General features: G+C 43.4%; 1 protein-coding gene across 2 annotated transcripts in view; it reads right to left on the reverse strand.

The window, feature by feature from the left end:
* Positions 1 to 4,767, reverse strand: part of LOC133547880 (cyclin-dependent kinase 6-like) — a 56,597-nt gene extending 51,830 nt beyond the window's left edge. Inside the window, exons 1-2 of one of the 2 annotated variants that reach the window (XM_061893355.1) lie at positions 4,449 to 4,767; positions 3,410 to 3,762 (exon numbers count right to left, since the gene is read on the reverse strand). In XM_061893355.1, coding sequence (XP_061749339.1) covers positions 3,410 to 3,633 — 224 coding nt within the window. In that variant the 5' untranslated portion in view covers positions 3,634 to 3,762; positions 4,449 to 4,767. Of the gene's footprint in view, positions 1 to 3,409; positions 3,763 to 4,183; positions 4,307 to 4,448 lie in introns of those variants that run through there. The other variant, XM_061893356.1, reaches the window with a different exon arrangement.
* Between the last annotated feature and the right edge of the window lie 13,438 nt (positions 4,768 to 18,205).

Here is an 18,205-nt window from a genome sequence, read left to right on the forward strand (position 1 = left end):
CAGGGTTTGTGCATGTAGTGAAGTGAATTATATTTATATAGCGCTTTTCTCTAGTGACTCAAAGCGCTTTACATAGTGAAACCCAATATCTAAGTTACATTTTTAAAGCAGTGTGGGTGGCACTGGGAGCAGGTAGATAAAGTGTCTTGTCCAAGGACACAACGGCAGGGACTAGGATGGCAGAAGCGGGAATCGAACCTGCAACCTTCAAGTTGCAGGCACGGCCACTCTACCAACCGAGCTATGCCGCCCCACATGTAACAGGGTCCCTTGTGTTTACACATGCATACTGTTCTTGTAAACCAGACTTTTGGGGGGTGAGTGTAACAGGGTTAATTATGCCTAAATAAATAAGTCATTATTTGTAGCTTGTGCAGCCCTTTGAGACACTTATGATTAAAGGCTATATAAATAATCATTGATTGATTGATTGATTGATTGTACACAATATGCACACTGAAGGCTTGATGCCACCACAGGTTTGAATTATTATGACATTTTTAAATGTAATTAATTTCATTGACAAGCAATTCAATTATGGTCATACTCTTGTTTGCTAGCGGCTACTATTTCAGTAATATTGAAGATCTTTGCTCCTTCTCAACTCTGTGCTAATATTCTTTACAAAACACAACCAATAGTACATTCATGTTAAATCTTACTTGTGAAAAGTAATCCCCCCATTCCTATTTTCAACAGTCTGCTCATTTCAGCAGGAAAACACTGAACACCATCTTTGTTTTCTACCTGTCAACTGTCACTTTAGCACCTTTGTTTTCTACCTGTCAACTGTCACTTTAGCATCTTTGTTTTCTACCTGTCAACTGTCACTTTAGCATCTTTGTTTTCTACCTGTCAACTGTCACTTTAGCATCTTTGTTTTCTACCTGTCAACTGTCACTTTAGTATCTTTGTTTTCTACCTGTCAACTGTCACTTTAGCATCTTTGTTTTCTACCTGTCAACTGTCAGTTTAGTATCTTTGTTTTCTACCTGTCAACTGTCACTTTAGCACCTTTGTTTTCTACCTGTCAACTGTCACTTTAGCATCTTTGTTTTCTACCTGTCAACTGTCACTTTAGCATCTTTGTTTTCTACCTGTCAACTGTCACTTTAGCATCTTTGTTTTCTACCTGTCAACTGTCAGTTTAGCATCTTTGTTTTCTACCTGTCAACTGTCACTTTAGCACCTTTGTTTTCTACCTGTCAACTGTCACTTTAGCATCTTTGTTTTCTACCTGTCAACTGTCACTTTAGCATCTTTGTTTTCTACCTGTCAACTGTCACTTTAGCATCTTTGTTTTCTACCTGTCAACTGTCACTTTAGCATCTTTGTTTTCTACCTGTCAACTGTCACTTTAGCATCTTTGTTTTCTACCTGTCAACTGTCACTTTAGCATCTTTGTTTTCTACCTGTCAACTGTCAGTTTAGCATCTTTGTTTTCTACCTGTCAACTGTCAGTTTAGCATCTTTGTTTTCTACCCGTCAACTGTCAGTTTAGCATCTTTGTTTTCTACCCGTCAACTGTCACTTTAGCATCTTTGTTTTCTACCCGTCAACTGTCAGTTTAGCATCTTTGTTTTCTACCCGTCAACTGTCACTTCAGCATCTTTGTTTTTTACCTGTCAACTGTCAGTTTAGCATCTTTGTTTTCTGGGGACGGTGTGGCGCAGTGGGAGAGTAGCCGTGCGTAACCCGAGCGTCCCTGGTTCAAATCCCACCTAGAACCAACCTCGTCACGTTCGTTGTGTCCTGAGCAAGACACTTCACCCTTGCTCCTGATGTCTGCTGGTTAGCGCCTTGCATGGCAGCTCCCTTCATCAGTGTGTAAATGTGTGTGTGAATGGGTAAATGTGGAAGTAGTGTCAAAAGCGCTTTGAGTACCTTGAAGATAGAAAAGCGCTATACAAGTACAACTCATTTAACTCATTTATCATTTACCCGTCAACTTGCAGTTTAGCATCTTTGTTTTCTACCCGTCAACTGTCAGTTTAGCATCTTTGTTTTCTACCCGTCAACTGTCACTTTAGCATCTTTGTTTTCTACCTGTCAACTGTCACTTTAGCATCTTTGTTTTCTACCCGTCAACTGTCAGTTTAGCATCTTTGTTTTCTACCAGTCAACTGTCAGTTTAGCATCTTTGTTTTCTACCTGTCAACTGTCAGTTTAGCACCTTTGTTTTCTACCTGTCAACTGTCAGTTTAGCATCTTTGTTTTCTACCTGTCAACTGTCACTTTAGCATCTTTGTTTTCTACCCGTCAACTGTCAGTTTAGCATCTTTGTTTTCTACCTGTCAACTGTCAGTTTAGCATCTTTGTTTTCTACCTGTCAACTGTCAGTTTAGCACCTTTGTTTTCTACCTGTCAACTGTCAGTTTAGCATCTTTGTTTTCTACCTGTCAACTGTCAGTTTAGCATCTTTGTTTTCTACCTGTCAACTGTCAGTTTAGCACCTTTGTTTTCTACCTGTCAACTGTCACTTAGCATCTTTGTTTCTACCTGTCAACTGTCAGTTTAGCATCTTTGTTTTCTACCTGTCAACTGTCAGTTTAGCATCTTTGTTGTCTACCTGTCAACTGTCACTTTAGCATCTTTGTTTTCTACCTGTCAACTGTCACTTTAGCATCTTTGTTTTCTACCCGTCAACTGTCAGTTAGCATCTTTGTTTTCTGCCTGTCAACTGTCACTTTAGCATCTTTGTTTTCTACCTGTCAACTGTCAGTTTAGCATCTTTGTTTTCTACCTGTCAACTGTCAGTTTAGCATCTTGTTTCTGCCTGTCAACTGTCACTTTAGCATCTTTGTTTTCTACCTGTCAACTGTCACTTTAGCATCTTTGTTTTCTACCTGTCAACTGTCAGTTTAGCATCTTTGTTTTCTACCTGTCAACTGTCAGTTTAGCATCTTTGTTTTCTACTGTCAACTGCCAGTTTAGCATCTTTGTTTTCTACCTGTCAACTGTCAGTTTAGCATCTTTGTTTTCTACCTGTCAACTGTCAGTTTAGCATCTTTGTTTTCTGCCTGTCAACTGTCACTTTAGCATCTTTGTTTTCTACCTGTCAACTGTCAGTTTAGCATCTTTGTTTTCTACCTGTCAACTGTCACTTTAGCATCTTTGTTTTCTACCTGTCAACTGTCAGTTTAGCACCTTTGTTTTCTACCTGTCAACTGTCAGTTTAGCATCTTTGTTTTCTACCTGTCAACTGTCAGTTTAGCATCTTTGTTTTCTACCTGTCAACTGTCACTTTAGCATCTTTGTTTTCTACCTGTCAACTGTCACTTTAGCATCTTTGTTTTCTACCTGTCAACTGTCAGTTTAGGCTGCTAGCCGAAGACTCATCACCACTTCAAGATGGCGGCCCAATTTCTCGCTCACAGCAGCCAATGCTGCCCCCCCCCCCCCCACTCACCTGACAACATTGGGATGCTCGAAGGCCTCAAGCTGCCTCAGTACCGCCACCTCCCGGATGGTGGAGAGCGGCATCCCCTCTTCCTCCGTCTGAACGCGAACTCTCTTCAAGGCCACGAAGCGTCCCCCGTTTTTCAAATCCCTCGCCTTGTACACTTTCCCGTAGGCTCCTTCTCCGATCTCGGCCACGGGCTCGTATTGCGTGCCGACTGCTTCTTTGTCCATTTTTTGTTGTTGCTGATTTTCTTTTCGCTCGAAAAAAAAAATCTAATGCGGGGATTCCCAGCGAGGGTGACGGGAGCCAATCTTCCTCACCGAGCCATGGTCAGAGAAGGAAGAAGTCCGTCGCCATGCCTAGATGACAGACACAGGGACGGAGGACAACATCTTTGTCAGGCTACATTTCAGCACGACTGACATCATCTTTTAGTCCGACTATCAACACCAAACGCCTCGCTGCTGCTGCTAAGGCTTGCCTCCCGACTTCCACTCCTCCTCTTCCCCGGATACGTTTAACTAAGTCTTCCTCCTTTTACTAAATCATTAAAAAAATGCGACTTTATCATTAGCATGTTTAAGCTAAAAAATAAAATAAAGACCGGCTGGTGCGTTCAAGGACGCAACGCGCATGCAAGTACTCCAAAAATAAAAATGTCTTAAAAAGTCAACTAAGCACAATGTCAAAAAGAAACCACAAGGATGTTCAAAGTCATTTAAAGTAGCAATCTAGCAGATGTATTTTCTTTTTGATTAGCTAAGTTTGTCGCAAGCTTACCGAGCACATGGCTGTCTACTGGCCGCATTGTCCTCAACTTTCCCATTTAAGCACCGAACATGTGTTATCGTCACGTTAAATATGCCCACGGCGATGTTTTTATGATACTCTAATTCGCGTAAAAAAGCTCTGGATATTTTTTGAAAGACATTTTATTTAATACAATAATGCAAAGTAAACTTGTGGTTTCTGACTCCCCCCACGCCGGACTGTATAGGGGGCAACACACACACACACACACACTTCCGTTTTAGTGTTTATTTACCTGGTTTCGCGGCGTCAATAAAGTGTGGTGTCTGCTACACGTGACGAGGCAACTGGCGTCTCCGACCAAAAAAGCGGTGCCTCAAACGCATCTGTGTCCAGCGTCCTCCATGCGGGGGCCACACAGGTAGTGCTCCGACTAACCCCCCATCCCCGACCCCAAAAGAAGTGCGGCCGCCCGGGCAGGAACACGCGGAGGAGGAGGGTGGTACTAAGCGCACACACACAGCGGCTACAAGTGGGGGGTACGCGGGACAAAAGGCGTGACGTCATACAAGGACGACGAAGCCACGCTCCTCTTTAGCTTGCCCCCCTCCTCCCCTCCTCCCCGGCTTGTCTTGCTGGTGTCCCCGGCTTGTCTTGCTGGTGTCCCCGGCTTGTCTTGCTGGTGTCCCCGGCTTGTCTTGCTGGTGTCCCCGGGCTTGTCTTGCTGGTGTCCCCGGCTTGTCTTGCTGGTGTCCCCGGCTTGTCTTGCTGGTGTCCCCGGCTTGTCTTGCTGGTGTCCCCGGCTTGTCTTGCTGGTGTCCCCGGCTTGTCTTGCTTGTGTCCCCGGCTTGTCTTGCTGGTGTCCCCGGCTTGTCTTGCTGGTGTCCCCGGCTTGTCTTGCTGGGTCCCCGGCTTGTCTTGCTGGTGTCCCCGGCTTGTCTTGCTGGTGTCCCCGGCTTGTCTTGCTGGTGTCCCCGGCTTGTCTTGCTGGTGTCCCCGGCTTGTCTTGCTGGTGTCCCCGCCTTGTCTTGTTTGTGTCCCCGGCTTGTCTTGCTGGTGTCCCCGGCTTGTCTTGCTGGTGTCCCCGGCTTGTCTTGCTGGTGTCCCCGGCTTGTCTTGCTGGTGTCCCCCGCCTTGTCTTGTTTGTGTCCCCGGCTTGTCTTGCTTGTGTCCCCAGCTTGTCTTGCTTGTGTCCCCGGCTTGTCTTGCTGGTGTCCCCGGCTTGTCTTGCTGGTGTCCCCCGCCTTGTCTTGCTTGTGTCCCCAGCTTGTCTTGCTGTGTCCCCCGCCTTGTCTTGCTTGTGTCCCCGGCTTGTCTTGCTGGTGTCCCCGCCTTGTCTTGCTTGTGTCCCCAGCTTGTCTTGCTGGTGTCCCCGCCTTGTCTTGTTTGTGTCCCCGGCTTGTCTTGCTGGTGTCCCCGCCTTGTCTTGCTTGTGTCCCCGGCTTGTCTTGCTGGTGTCCCCGCCTTGTCTTGCTGGTGTCCCCGCCTTGTCTTGCTTGTGTCCCCAGCTTGTCTTGCTTGTGTCCCCAGCTTGTCTTGCTTGTGTCCCCAGCTTGTCTTGCTTGTGTCCCCGGCTTGTCTTGCTGGTGTCCCCGGCTTGTCTTGCTGGTGTCCCCGGCTTGTCTTGCTGGTGTCCCCGGCTTGTCTTGCTGGTGTCCCCGGCTTGTCTTGCTGGTGTCCCCGGCTTGTCTTGCTGGTGTCCCCGCCTTGTCTTGCTGGTGTCCCCGCCTTGTCTTGCTTGTGTCCCCAGCTTGTCTTGCTTGTGTCCCCAGCTTGTCTTGTTTGTGTCCCCGGCTTGTCTTGCTTGTGTCCCCAGCTTGTCTTGCTGGTGTCCCCGGCTTGTCTTGCTTGTGTCCCCGGCTTGTCTTGCTGGTGTCCCCGGCTTGTCTTGCTGGTGTCCCCGGCTTGTCTTGCTGGTGTCCCCGGCTTGTCTTGCTGGTGTCCCCGGCTTGTCTTGCTTGTGTCCCCAGCTTGTCTTGCTGGTGTCCCCGGCTTGTCTTGCTGGTGTCCCCGGCTTGTCTTGCTGGTGTCCCCGCTTGTCTTGCTGGTGTCCCCGCCTTGTCTTGCTGGTGTCCCCGGCTTGTCTTGCTTGTGTCCCCAGCTTGTCTTGTTTGTGTCCCCGCCTTGTCTTGCTTGTGTCCCCAGCTTGTCTTGCTGGTGTCCCCGGCTTGTCTTGCTGGTGTCCCCGAGCAGCTCTGCCGTGTGAGCTCCGTCTCCTCCCCGGCTTTCCCACGCCGGCTGAATGTGTCCTGCCCCCCTTCAGAGAGGTCTGACACGGAGCGGGGACATTTCCGCATTCCTCCCCCGACTACAAAAAGGCAGCCCGCCTCCTCGCCGCTTCCACCATTCTTAGTCCTCCGCGCCGCCGGCTTTTGTCTCCCGTGTCCAGCCTCGGGGAGCGCCGCAGGGGTCGGGGGGGGGACGGCCACACTATCTATCTCCCCCCACCACCCCAAGGATTCCACCGGCGACAAAGCCCCCACGCTGGGGTGCGACGTGGACAGTTGATCCTGGATGGTCCTAAAGGGGTCAGGTTCAAGTCCCGGGGGCTTGATCTGTGACTTCAGCTCCGGTGGTCATTTGGATTTACATCCTGCAACATGGCACACTTTTAGGGACACTTTTTGCTCTCTATTTTCAACATATCTGAAAGTCAAGTGAATTATACAAACCCTGTTTCCATTTGAGTTGGGAAATTGTGTTAGATGTAAATATAAACAGAATACAATGATTTGCAAATCCTTTGATTGATTGATTGATTGATTGATTGATTAATTGATACTTTTATTAGTAGATTGCATATTACAGTACATATTCCGTACAATTGACCACTAAATGGTAACACCCCAATAAGTTTTTCAACTTGTTTAAGTCGGGGTCCACGTTAATCAATTCATGGTATATTCAGTTGAATATGCTACAAAGACAACATATTTGATGTTCAAACTCATAAACTTTTTTTTTTTTTGCAAATATTAATTAACTTAGAATTTCATGGCTGCAACACGTGCCAAAGTAGTTGGGAAAGGGCATGTTCACCACTGTGTTACATCACCTTTTCTTTTAACAACACTCAATAAAGGTTTGGGAACTGAGGAAACTAATTGTTGAAGCTTTGAAAGTGGAATTCTTTCCCATTCTTGTTTTATGTAGAGCTTCAGTCCTTCAACAGTCCGGGGTCTCCGCTGTCCTATTTTACGCTTCATAATGCACCACACATTTTCCATGGGAGACAAGTACCCACACTCTTTTTTTAAAGAAACAACGCTGTTGTAACACGTGCTAAATGTGGCTTGGCATTGTCTTGCTGAAATAAGCAGGGGCGTCCATGAAAAAAGACAGCGTTTAGATGGCAGCATATGTTGTTCCAAAAGCTGTATGTACCTTTCAGCATTAATGGTGCCTTCACAGATGTGTAAGTTACCCATGCCTTGGGCACTAATGCACCCCCATACCATCACACATGCTGACTTTTACACTTTATGTCGATAACAGTCTGGATGGTTCGCTTCCCTTTTGGTCCGGATGACACGATGTCGAATATTTCCAAAAACAATTTGAAATGTGGACTCGTCAGACCACTGAACACTTTTCCACTTTGCATCAGTCCATCTTAGATGATCTCGGGCCCAGAGAAGCCGGCGGCGTTTCTGGATGTTGTTGACAAATGTCTTTCGCTTTGCATAGTAGAGCTTTAACTTGCACTTACAGATGTAGCGACAAATTGTATTTAGTGACAGTGGTTTTCTGAAGTGTTCCTAACCCTGAGAATTATTTAACCCATAGTTAAGTTAAGTGGGTGTTGGGTGATTGTAAATAATGTTACTGAGATTCTTCTGCCCATGTGCAGCTGGGATAGGCCCCAGCACCCCCCTGGACCCCCAAAAAGGGAATAATAAACATGTGTAATGTATCCTAAGATTTTTTGTTCAAACAAAGCTAATAATGCTATTTTTTGTGGTCCCCTTCATTTAGAAAAATATGTAAAATTAGGGACGGCGTGGCACAGTGGGAGAGTGGCCGTGTGCAACCCGAGGGTCCCTGGTTCAATTCCCACCTAGTACCAACCTCGTCACATCCGTTGTGTCCTGAGCAAGACACTTCACCCTTGCTCCTGATGGTTGCTGGTTAGTGCCTTGCATGGCAGCTCCCTCGGTCAGTGTGTGAATGTGTGTGTGAATGTGGAAGTAGTGTCAAAGCGCTTTGAGTACCTTGAAGGTAGAAAAGTACAACCCATTTATCATTTATTGAAATATTGCTATGGGGACTACCCCAATGTGCAGAATATGTCATTTTAACTGTGACTCATATGCTCAAAGTCCCAAGGAGGAGTTTCTTAAAGTATGTAAAATAATACAAGTATGCGAGAATAAATGAAGGACTTAATTCATGTGTAAGAAATAAACCAAAACAATAAAACAACCATAACAATGGAAATGTGTTGTAGAAAATTCCCCAAATGGTTGTCGTTTATTGCGGCAGTTTCTTACCACGCTGGACTTAGTTGAGACTTGACAGGACCTGATGTCAGATTATCTCAATAAAAAAAAAGGTGTGTCAGGTGCATTGTGAAAACTGGGCAGGTGTGTGCTGTGTGAGCAGATAACAGGAGAGAAGACATCGCTAATGGTGTTGAGGGTAAAGGAATTCCACGCATGGCCCGAATATTTGGGGCGACCTCCCCTTGTTTGCATGACAAAGGGCACAAAGCAAACAATGTCCACAATTACTGTAAATGGGAGAATTTACATCTTTTTTGTCAGCATTGTTCCTGTGAAATCCACTCTGAGAGCCATTACCATAGGGGCTTCTTTTAAGTGTGTGTGTGTGTGTGTGTGTGTGTGTGTTCTGGCAATGCTGACTTAATGGGGACATGGCTCTGTTTACACACCTTTAAGGGGCCTCTGACGGTATGGGGACAAAAAAAAAACAAAAAACAGGTCCCCTAAAGGAAAACCTTTTTTTAAATGATAGTCAGATCCATTCTGAAGATGCCTAAGTGCCTTTTAAGCCTTGGCCCATCAAACATGTTGACTGGTTAGTTTGAGTGTGAGGTTTAGTTCTGGTTGAGTGTTCCTTAGGATGACATTTTCATACAGCATGATTATAAAACATTATTACATTAATGTATGATTCACATTCAGACATGTTTTATCCTTGTTGGAGTTGCTGACAACCTCAGTATTGCTAAATAGCAGTTTTCAGTAATGTCACAGAAGATGCAGGATTTGTTCTAACATTTAAGTGGTGAAACTTCTTATAAGAGGACAACTGTAGTGCTGGATTCTGAGGCTCATGTCATATTTCATTAGTTTTTTTTGTTTGTTTTTTTAAATGGTGCTCAGTAGTCCTCAGGGTCCCCAGTAAGTAGGAACAGCACATGACTTCATCAATCCAGAGATTTAAAGACGTGGAGGAGCTAACTGGCCAGAGGACATTTTACACCATTTTTGTTAGGCCTCCACAACCTGGAGAAAGGCTGGTCCTCACAAGTCATGAACAACAACTTGGTCCCACACACACACACAAGTACATGTGTGTGTGTATATATATATATATATACCTGCGATGAGGTGGCGACTTATCCAGGGTGTACCCCGCCTTCCGCCCGATTGTAGCTGAGATAGGCGCCAGCGCCCCCCGCGACCCCGAAAGGGAATAAGCGGTAGAAAATGGATATATATATATATATATATATATGTATATATACCGTTGTGACAGTCTTGTGCCGTGGGGTTTTTTCAGGACCGATGTATCACAAGCAGGCAGGTCGCCAAGTTTGCCAGTTCTTTTATTTTGTTTTATCACAATTTCTTTTCTTTCTTGTTTTGTTCTATCACAATGTCTTTCTTTCTGCCAGTCTTTCTTGGCCTTCCTTTGCTCTTTCAGGCCAGGCGTGCTCCTTTTTCTGGCTTTTCAGCCCCCTCCTGCGGCCACCAACGCTGATAATAAAGAGACAGGTGATTCCAGCTGAGGTATCCACTCACCTGTCATCTGCTTCCAGCCGGCTCCTGTGCATGCCCCGTCCACAACCCTTTGTATGTGTGTGTATATACACGAGTGAGGGAAGAGTGGATGGTGAGATCGACAGGCGGATCGGTGCGGCGTCTTCAGTAATGCGGACGTTGTACCGGTCCGTTGTGGTGAAGAAGGAGCTGAGCCGGAAGGTAAAGCTCTCAATTTACCGGTCGATCTACGTTCCCATCCTCACCTATGGTCATGAGCTTTGGATCATGACCGAAAGGATAAGATCACGGGTACAAGCGGCCCAAATGAGTTTGGGTCTCTCCCTTAGAGATAGGGTGAGAAGCTCTGCCATCCGGGAGGAACTCAAAGTAAAGCCGCTGCTCCTTCACATGGAGAGGAGCCAGATGAGGTGGTTCGGGCATCTGGTCAGGATGCCACCCAAAAGCCTCCCTAGGGAGGTGTTTAGGGCACGTCCAACCGGTAGGAGGCCACGGGGAAGACCCAGGACACGTTGGGAAGACTATGTCTCCCGGCTGGCCTGGGAACGCCTCGGGATCCCCCGGGAAGAGCTAGACGAAGTGGCTGGGGAGAGGGAAGTCTGGGCTTCCCTGCTTAGGCTGTTGCCCCCGCGACCCGACCTCGGATAAGCGGAAGATGATGGATGGATGGATGGATATATACACAGAATATATATATATACTGTACATATATATACACGATATGTATTACGTATATATATTTATATATATGTATCTATATAATTATAGATACATATATACATATTTATATACTGTGTATATATAAATATATATATATATACACAGAATATAAATATATATGAGATAGGCGCCAGCGCCCCCCGCGACCCCAAAAGGGAATAAGCGGTAGAACATGGATGGATGGATATATACATATATATGGATATATACATATATATATATGTGTATACATATATATATATAAGCGGTAGAACATGGATGGATGGATATATACATATATATGGATATATACATATATATATATGTGTATACATATATATATATAAGCGGTAGAACATGGATGGATGGATATATACATATATATATATGTGTATACATATATATATAATATTAATAACACCTAATAATATATTTAGTTACCCATAACATAGAGCTGACACAAGCTTTTGTCTTTATATATCAATAATCTGTGTTTTTAGAATTTTTTTTTTTTAGAATTTTTTTATGAATTAAGAATGATGAATTAAGAAAAAAAAAAATGGCCTCTTCAAACTTTAAATTTCAGGTTTGTGGCCCTCGGTGGAAAATGTTTGCACACCCCTAGACTAGCTAGTCCAAATCCAAATGAAAACACCAACATTTATGAATGACATTGCATGTTGCTGCATGGCCTCATCTGGCAAAGAAGTCCATGATGAGTCCTGAGAAGCTGCCACAAAAGTGGAAGAATGCTGCTTGACAGAGCCGCTCCTTCACATTTTATATGAAATGTCATTTAAAAATGTACTCTGTGCACATTTTCACATAGTCAACATTGTGCTAAATATATGTCGTCTTTTTAGTAGGTGTCTTCTAGTAGATTATTGCCTACTTCCTGTTTCTCATTTATGGATTTCTCCGAGTCCACAAGCTCCACATGCCACCAATGAATGTAGCCTCGGCCCATCAGACCAATGAAAGTGTTGACATGAAGGCAAACCTACTCACACAATCCTCCAGTCAGCCAAAACATTGACATGCACACAACGCAGCCCCAAAACCGAAGATGATCCAAAAAGGAACAACACATCAAAGTTAATCCGCCACCACTTTTAGGCCCCAAAAAGCCGGACTAGCTGAGAAGATGCCTTCAACGTGCAGGAGGAGATGTTACAGGCTCAGCTGTTCTTGTGAGACAACACCTGTGCAAATATGTCACCTTTCAATGTGTGCACCTACGGCTTATACACTTGTGCCGACAACATATGTACAAAATAACATTTTCCAAAAATGAGAAGGGTGCGGCTTCCATTCAGGTGAGCGCTGTAGCCCGGTACTCCTGCTAATTAACCAAAAAGGTGGAGTTATGATCAGTTCATGTCAGGTTATTCACAACTAAACTATTGGGTAGAATTATTTAACCCAAAAGTTGAGTTATGCTTAATAGTCCTAATGAGATTCATCCATTTCCTTCAAGAAAAAAAGTAACTTTTTAATTGGAAAAAAAAAGCATTTTACCAAAAAATGTGTTACTTGTTGAAAAACAATCCAAAAATGGCTCATCATTTTAAGATAATACTCTTAGTCCAAATAATGACTGTAAAAAGATGTGATAGTGTTTTTCCATTTACAGTAATGCACTGTAAACACAGCAAGCGTAGATTCAAAAACTGACAGCTCTGTCGACAGATTTTTCACGATCAAAAAATAGTAATATGCTTTAAAACTATACTGTAAGATCTATTTTCTCATTTTTAAAGTGTACAATTTGACTGGTAGCTTGCTTTGAAATCACAAGTCCAGCAGATATTTAAGTATTTATTCTTACTTTGACCCAAAAAATGTTTGGGAAGTATGATTTTGGACAATATTAGAGGTAAAAAAAATATGCAATGTCGTGCAATACATACAAACCCCATTTCCATAAGAGTTTAAGAACAACCTTTCTCAAAGTGACATTGCAAGAAATTGAGGGATTTCAACATCTACGCTCCATAATATCATCAAAAGGTTCAGAGAATCTGGAGAAATCACTCCACGTAAGCAGCATGGCCGGAAACCAACATTGAATGACCGTGACCTTCCATCCCTCAGACGGCACTGTATCAAAAACTGACATCAATCTCTAAAGGATATCACCACATGGGCTCAGGAACACTTCAGAAAACCACTGTCACTAAATACAGTTTGTCGCTACATCTGTAAGTGCAAGTTAAAGCTCTACTATGCGAAGCCAAAGCCATTTATCAACAACATCCAGAAACACTGCCGGCTTTTCTGGGCCCGAGATCATCTAAGATGGACTGATGCAAAGTGGAAAAGTGTTCTGTGGTCTGACGAGTCCACATTTCAAATTGTTTTTGGAAATATTCGACATCGTGTCATCCGGACCAAAGGGGAAGTGAACCATCCAGACTGTTATCTATGCAAAGTGTAAAAGCCAGCATGTGTGATGGTATGGGGGTGCATTAGTGCCCAAGGCATGGGTAACTTACACATCTGTGAAGGCACCATTAATGCTGAAAGGTACATACAGGTTTTGGAACAACATATGCTGCCATCTAAGTGCTGTCTTTTTCATGGACGCCCCTGCTTATTTCAGCAAGACAATGCCAATCCACATGCAGCACGTGTTACAACAGTGTGGCTTCGTAAAAACAGAGTGCAGGTACTTTACTGTCCCGCCTGCAGTCCAGACCTGTCTCCCATGGAAAATGTGTGGCGCATTATGAAGCGTAAAATAGGACAGCGGAGACCCCGGACTGTTGAAGGACTGAAGCTCTACATAAAACAAGAATGGAAAAGAATTCCACTTTCAAAGCTTCAACAATTAGTTTCCTCAGTTCCCAAACCTTTATTGAGTGTTGTTAAAAGAAAAGGTGATGTAACACAGTGGTGAACATGCCCTTTCCCAACTACTTTGGCACGTGTTGCAGCCATGAAATTCTAAGTTAATTATTATTTGCAAAAAAAAAAAATGTTTATGAGTTTGAACATGAAATATGTTGTCTTTGTAGCATATTTAACTGAATATGGCTTGAAAATGATTTGCAAATCATTGTATTCTGTTTATATTTACATCTAACACCATTTCCCAACTCCTATGGAAACGGGGTTTGTACATAAATGTGGAAAAAGTGAATTATTCCTATTCTTCTTCTTGAGAAACTCTGAAGTGTAACGCTGGAACATTTCAGATGTTTTTTGCCGTGATAAAAAGTCAGTAACCTGACTGTTTATGTTTCCTTACAGGTGTGTGAGTGTGTGAGTGTGTGTGTGTGTGTGTGTGTGTGTGTGTGTGTGTGTGTGTGTGTGTGTGTGTGTGTGTGTGTGTGTGTGTGTGTGTGTGTGTGTGTGTGTGTGGCAGGTGCTCATCATCCCGACCAAGAGAGAATTACACACCTCCCACGGGGGACACCAGAAGCCAACAAGGGGCAGGTGACTCACAGTCGCTCCCAGATCTCCTTACACGCACACACACACACACACACACACACACACACACACACACACACACACACACACACACACACACACACACACACACACACTTTCTTGTAGTTCTGACCTTCTTGAGACCTGAGAAAAACGCCCACCTCTTTATGACCAGCCTTTCTAAATGTATAAAGATTTGTATGTACATTAATAATTTATACAAACTATGCAAAAATAAAAAAGGTTAGCTTTTAGTTTTTGTTTTTTAAATTTTTAAAAAATTTTTTGTTTCTAATTGGTTTTTAATCCTCGTTATTTACTTCAAGTTATTACAGTATGTCTCCATATACTACATATTTATTTTTTAAATTAATTTTGGCCAAAGAGGGCCCCTTACAATTTCTTGTGCACACTTATTTCATATGTTGACCAGAGGGGGCGCACTTAAACTCTTTACACACACTGGTTATTTCATATGTTGACCAGAGGGGGCGCACTTAAACTCTTTACACACACTGGTTATTTCATATGTTGACCAGAGGGGGCGCACTTAAACTCTTTACACACACTGGTTATTTCATATGTTGACCAGAGGGGGCGCACTTAAACTCTTTACACACACTGGTTATTTCATATGTTGACCAGAGGGGGAGCACTTTTAAAAGCGACACACAGTCAATTAGAAAAGTCCCTCCTTTTTGGGAGCACCCTCATTTTGATAGATGTCACTACTAGGGGGTGCAAATGAGACATTCTCTATTAGATGCAATGTTATTGGGACCATGATTTATGTCATCACTTCTTCACACCTCCTCATATGGAAGAGACTTTTCCTTCTTTACAAGAATTACAAGAACACACACACACACACACACACACACACACACACACACACACACACACACACACACACACACACACACACTTTCTTGTATTTTTTTCCTTCCTGAGAGCTCCAAATAATGCCCCCCTCTTTAGGACCAGCCTTTCTAGATGTATAAAGATTTTAAGTACAACATTAATAATTTATACAAACTATGCAAATATAAAAAAAGGTAAGCTTTTCGTTTTTTTTGTTTTGTTTTTTGTTTGTAATTGGTTTTTAATTTTCATAATTTAATGGTCCCTAGTGTGTGAATGTTGTCTGTCTATCTGTGTTGGCCCTGCGATGAGGTGGCGACTTGTCCAGGGTGTACCCTGACTTGTCCAGGGTGTACCCCGCCTTCCGCCCGATTGTAGCTGAGATAGGCGCCAGCGCCCCCCGCAACCCCGAAAGGGAATAAGCGGTAGAAAATGGATGGATGGATACTTCCAGTTATTACAGTATGTCTCTATTTACATATTTATTTTATTTTTCTAATTAATTTTGTCCAAAGGGAGTGCATTTGAATTCCTTACATACACTTGTTATTTCATATACTGGGGGAGCACTTTTAAAAGTGACACACAGTCAATTTGAAAAGTCCCTCCTTTTTGGGAGCACCCTCATTTTGATAGATGTCACCACTAGGGGGTGCAAATGAGATCTCTATTGTGTTTTTGTAATGTGCCTAAGGCCGATGACACAGGAGTGACGGACCACAGATGGCCCCTGTGCCGCACTTTGGGCAACCCAGCTGTAGAATCTAACTGTTAATGGCCATTATAGTCTCAGTAGCGTAGTGTATTTGTTTATCCTATGGTCACATACGGGAAGCGGGTTGTCTTACGTCGGCACCAGACGTCGTAAAATTAGCTGTTCCCTCGGCAGATTTGTTTGAGGATGAATAGGGAAGTCCCTCTTTAGCTGCCGTCTTGTTTTATCGTTTATTGTTGCCTTCGGAACTGTCAATGTCTACTTGTGTGTGCACATTATATCAACAACAAAAAAAATCAAGACTTTGGAGCAATGTTCATGGACTAGTATTTGGCTCTCTCTTAGATGCAATGGTTTTCCATATTGGGACCTTGATTTCGGTCCTAGCTTGTTCACCGGTGCTCATATGGACAGTACTTTTCCTTGTTGATGTCTCAGGATGGGTAGAAATACAAGAACACACAAATTCTTGTATTTGTTACCTTCTTGAGACCTCTGAAAAATGCCTACCTAGCTGTTCACCTGGCGGGTTTTTTCGGGGATGAATATGGAAGTCCCTCTTTAGCTGCCATCTTCTTTTATCACATATTGCTGCCTTCGCACCTGTCAATATTTACCTTTGTATGCACATTAAATCAACAACAAATCCTGACTTTGGAGCAATGTTCACGGACTCTAGCATTTGGCTCTCTGTTAGAACAATGGTTTTTCGTATTGGGACCGTGATTTCAGTCCTAACTTGATCACTGGTCCTCATATGGACGGTACTTTTCCTTGTTGATGTCTCAGGAAGGGTATAAATACAGGAACACACACACACACACACACACACACACACACACACACACACACACACACACACACGCATGAAGACAACAAAAGAGATTGATTGCGGGCCTGTCTACCTCTAAAAAGAAGGGGAGGTCCATGCCGCAGGTACTGACATAAAAGTGTATTAGAAGACAAGTGTCATACCTGAGGGACGAATAAATCGAGACCAGATCATCACTATTTGTTGTGATCTTTAACTTCATTTAACAAGACATGATGCCAGCCAACAATTAAAGTCTGTGTGTGTGTGTGTGTGTGTGTGTGTGTGTGTGTGTGTGTGTGTGTGTGTGTGTGTGTGTGTGTGTGTCACTTGATGTCCCCTCTTCCGCTTTCTTGTCAAGTCAAGAGTCGGGTCCCGGCGCACGTAAAGCCCCTTCACTTGTCCTCCTCCTCCCTGGCACAGGCCCCTGGACACAAGCCTCTTTCTGTTGGGCCATCGCCATGACAACTGAGCCACTAGCTTTGAGGAGGCGACATAAAAACCTGCTCTTTTTTTCGGGGACACAGGAACACCTGCCGCCTCCAGAGATGGGGAGGGCGGGGCTGGACGCACAACTGCATGCACACACACACACACACACACACACACACACACACACACACACACACACACACACACACACAAGAGTTCGGACAAATCTTCCCATTCAATGCCTTTTCTTTATTTTCATGAGTATTTACATTGTAGATTGTCACATCAAAACTATGAATGAACACATGTGGAGTTATGTACTTAACAAAAAAAACATGTTTTAGATTCTAGTTTCTTCAAAATAGCCACAATTTGCTCTGATTACTGCTTTGTACACTCGCGGCATTCTCTCCATGCCTGTGAAGTGAAAACCATTTCAGGTGACTACCTCTTGAAGCTCATGGAGAGAATGCCAAGGAACTCTCCTGAAGGAATCAATAAAGTATCTATATATATATATATATATATATATATACATACATACATACATACATATGTTTTTGTTTTTATTTTTTTAACTCGGAACTACCTGCAGAAAAAAAGATAAAACACACACACACACATACATACATACATACATACACATATATATATATTTATATATATATATATATACATACAAACAGCTTTGATAAATGTGGCGCAGTGGAAAAGTGGCCGTGCGCAACCTGAGGGTCCCTGGTTCAAATCCCCACCTAGTACCAACCTCGTCACGTCCGTTGTGTCCTGAGCAAGACACTTCACCCTTGCTCCTGATGGGTGCTGGTTAGCGCCTTGCATGGCAGCTCCCTCCATCAGTGTGTGAATGTGTGTGTGAATGTGGAAGTAGTGTCAAAGCGCTTTGAGTACCTTGAAGGTAGAAAAGTACTATACAAGTACAACCCATTACTTTCTTATCTGTACACCAAATATGGGCATCGACATCAACAATATGATTTGCTTAGCTGCAAATGACTAATAAAAAAAAAGAAAAAGCTTTTTTTTAATTTTTTGAACCGATTAAGAATAGTTACAATTAAAAATCGTGATTCATTAAAAAAATAATAATAATACATTTGACACCCCAATTGAAG

Source organism: Nerophis ophidion, unplaced genomic scaffold (assembly GCF_033978795.1).
Source record: "Nerophis ophidion isolate RoL-2023_Sa unplaced genomic scaffold, RoL_Noph_v1.0 HiC_scaffold_230, whole genome shotgun sequence".
Lineage (NCBI taxonomy): Eukaryota > Metazoa > Chordata > Actinopteri > Syngnathiformes > Syngnathidae > Nerophis > Nerophis ophidion.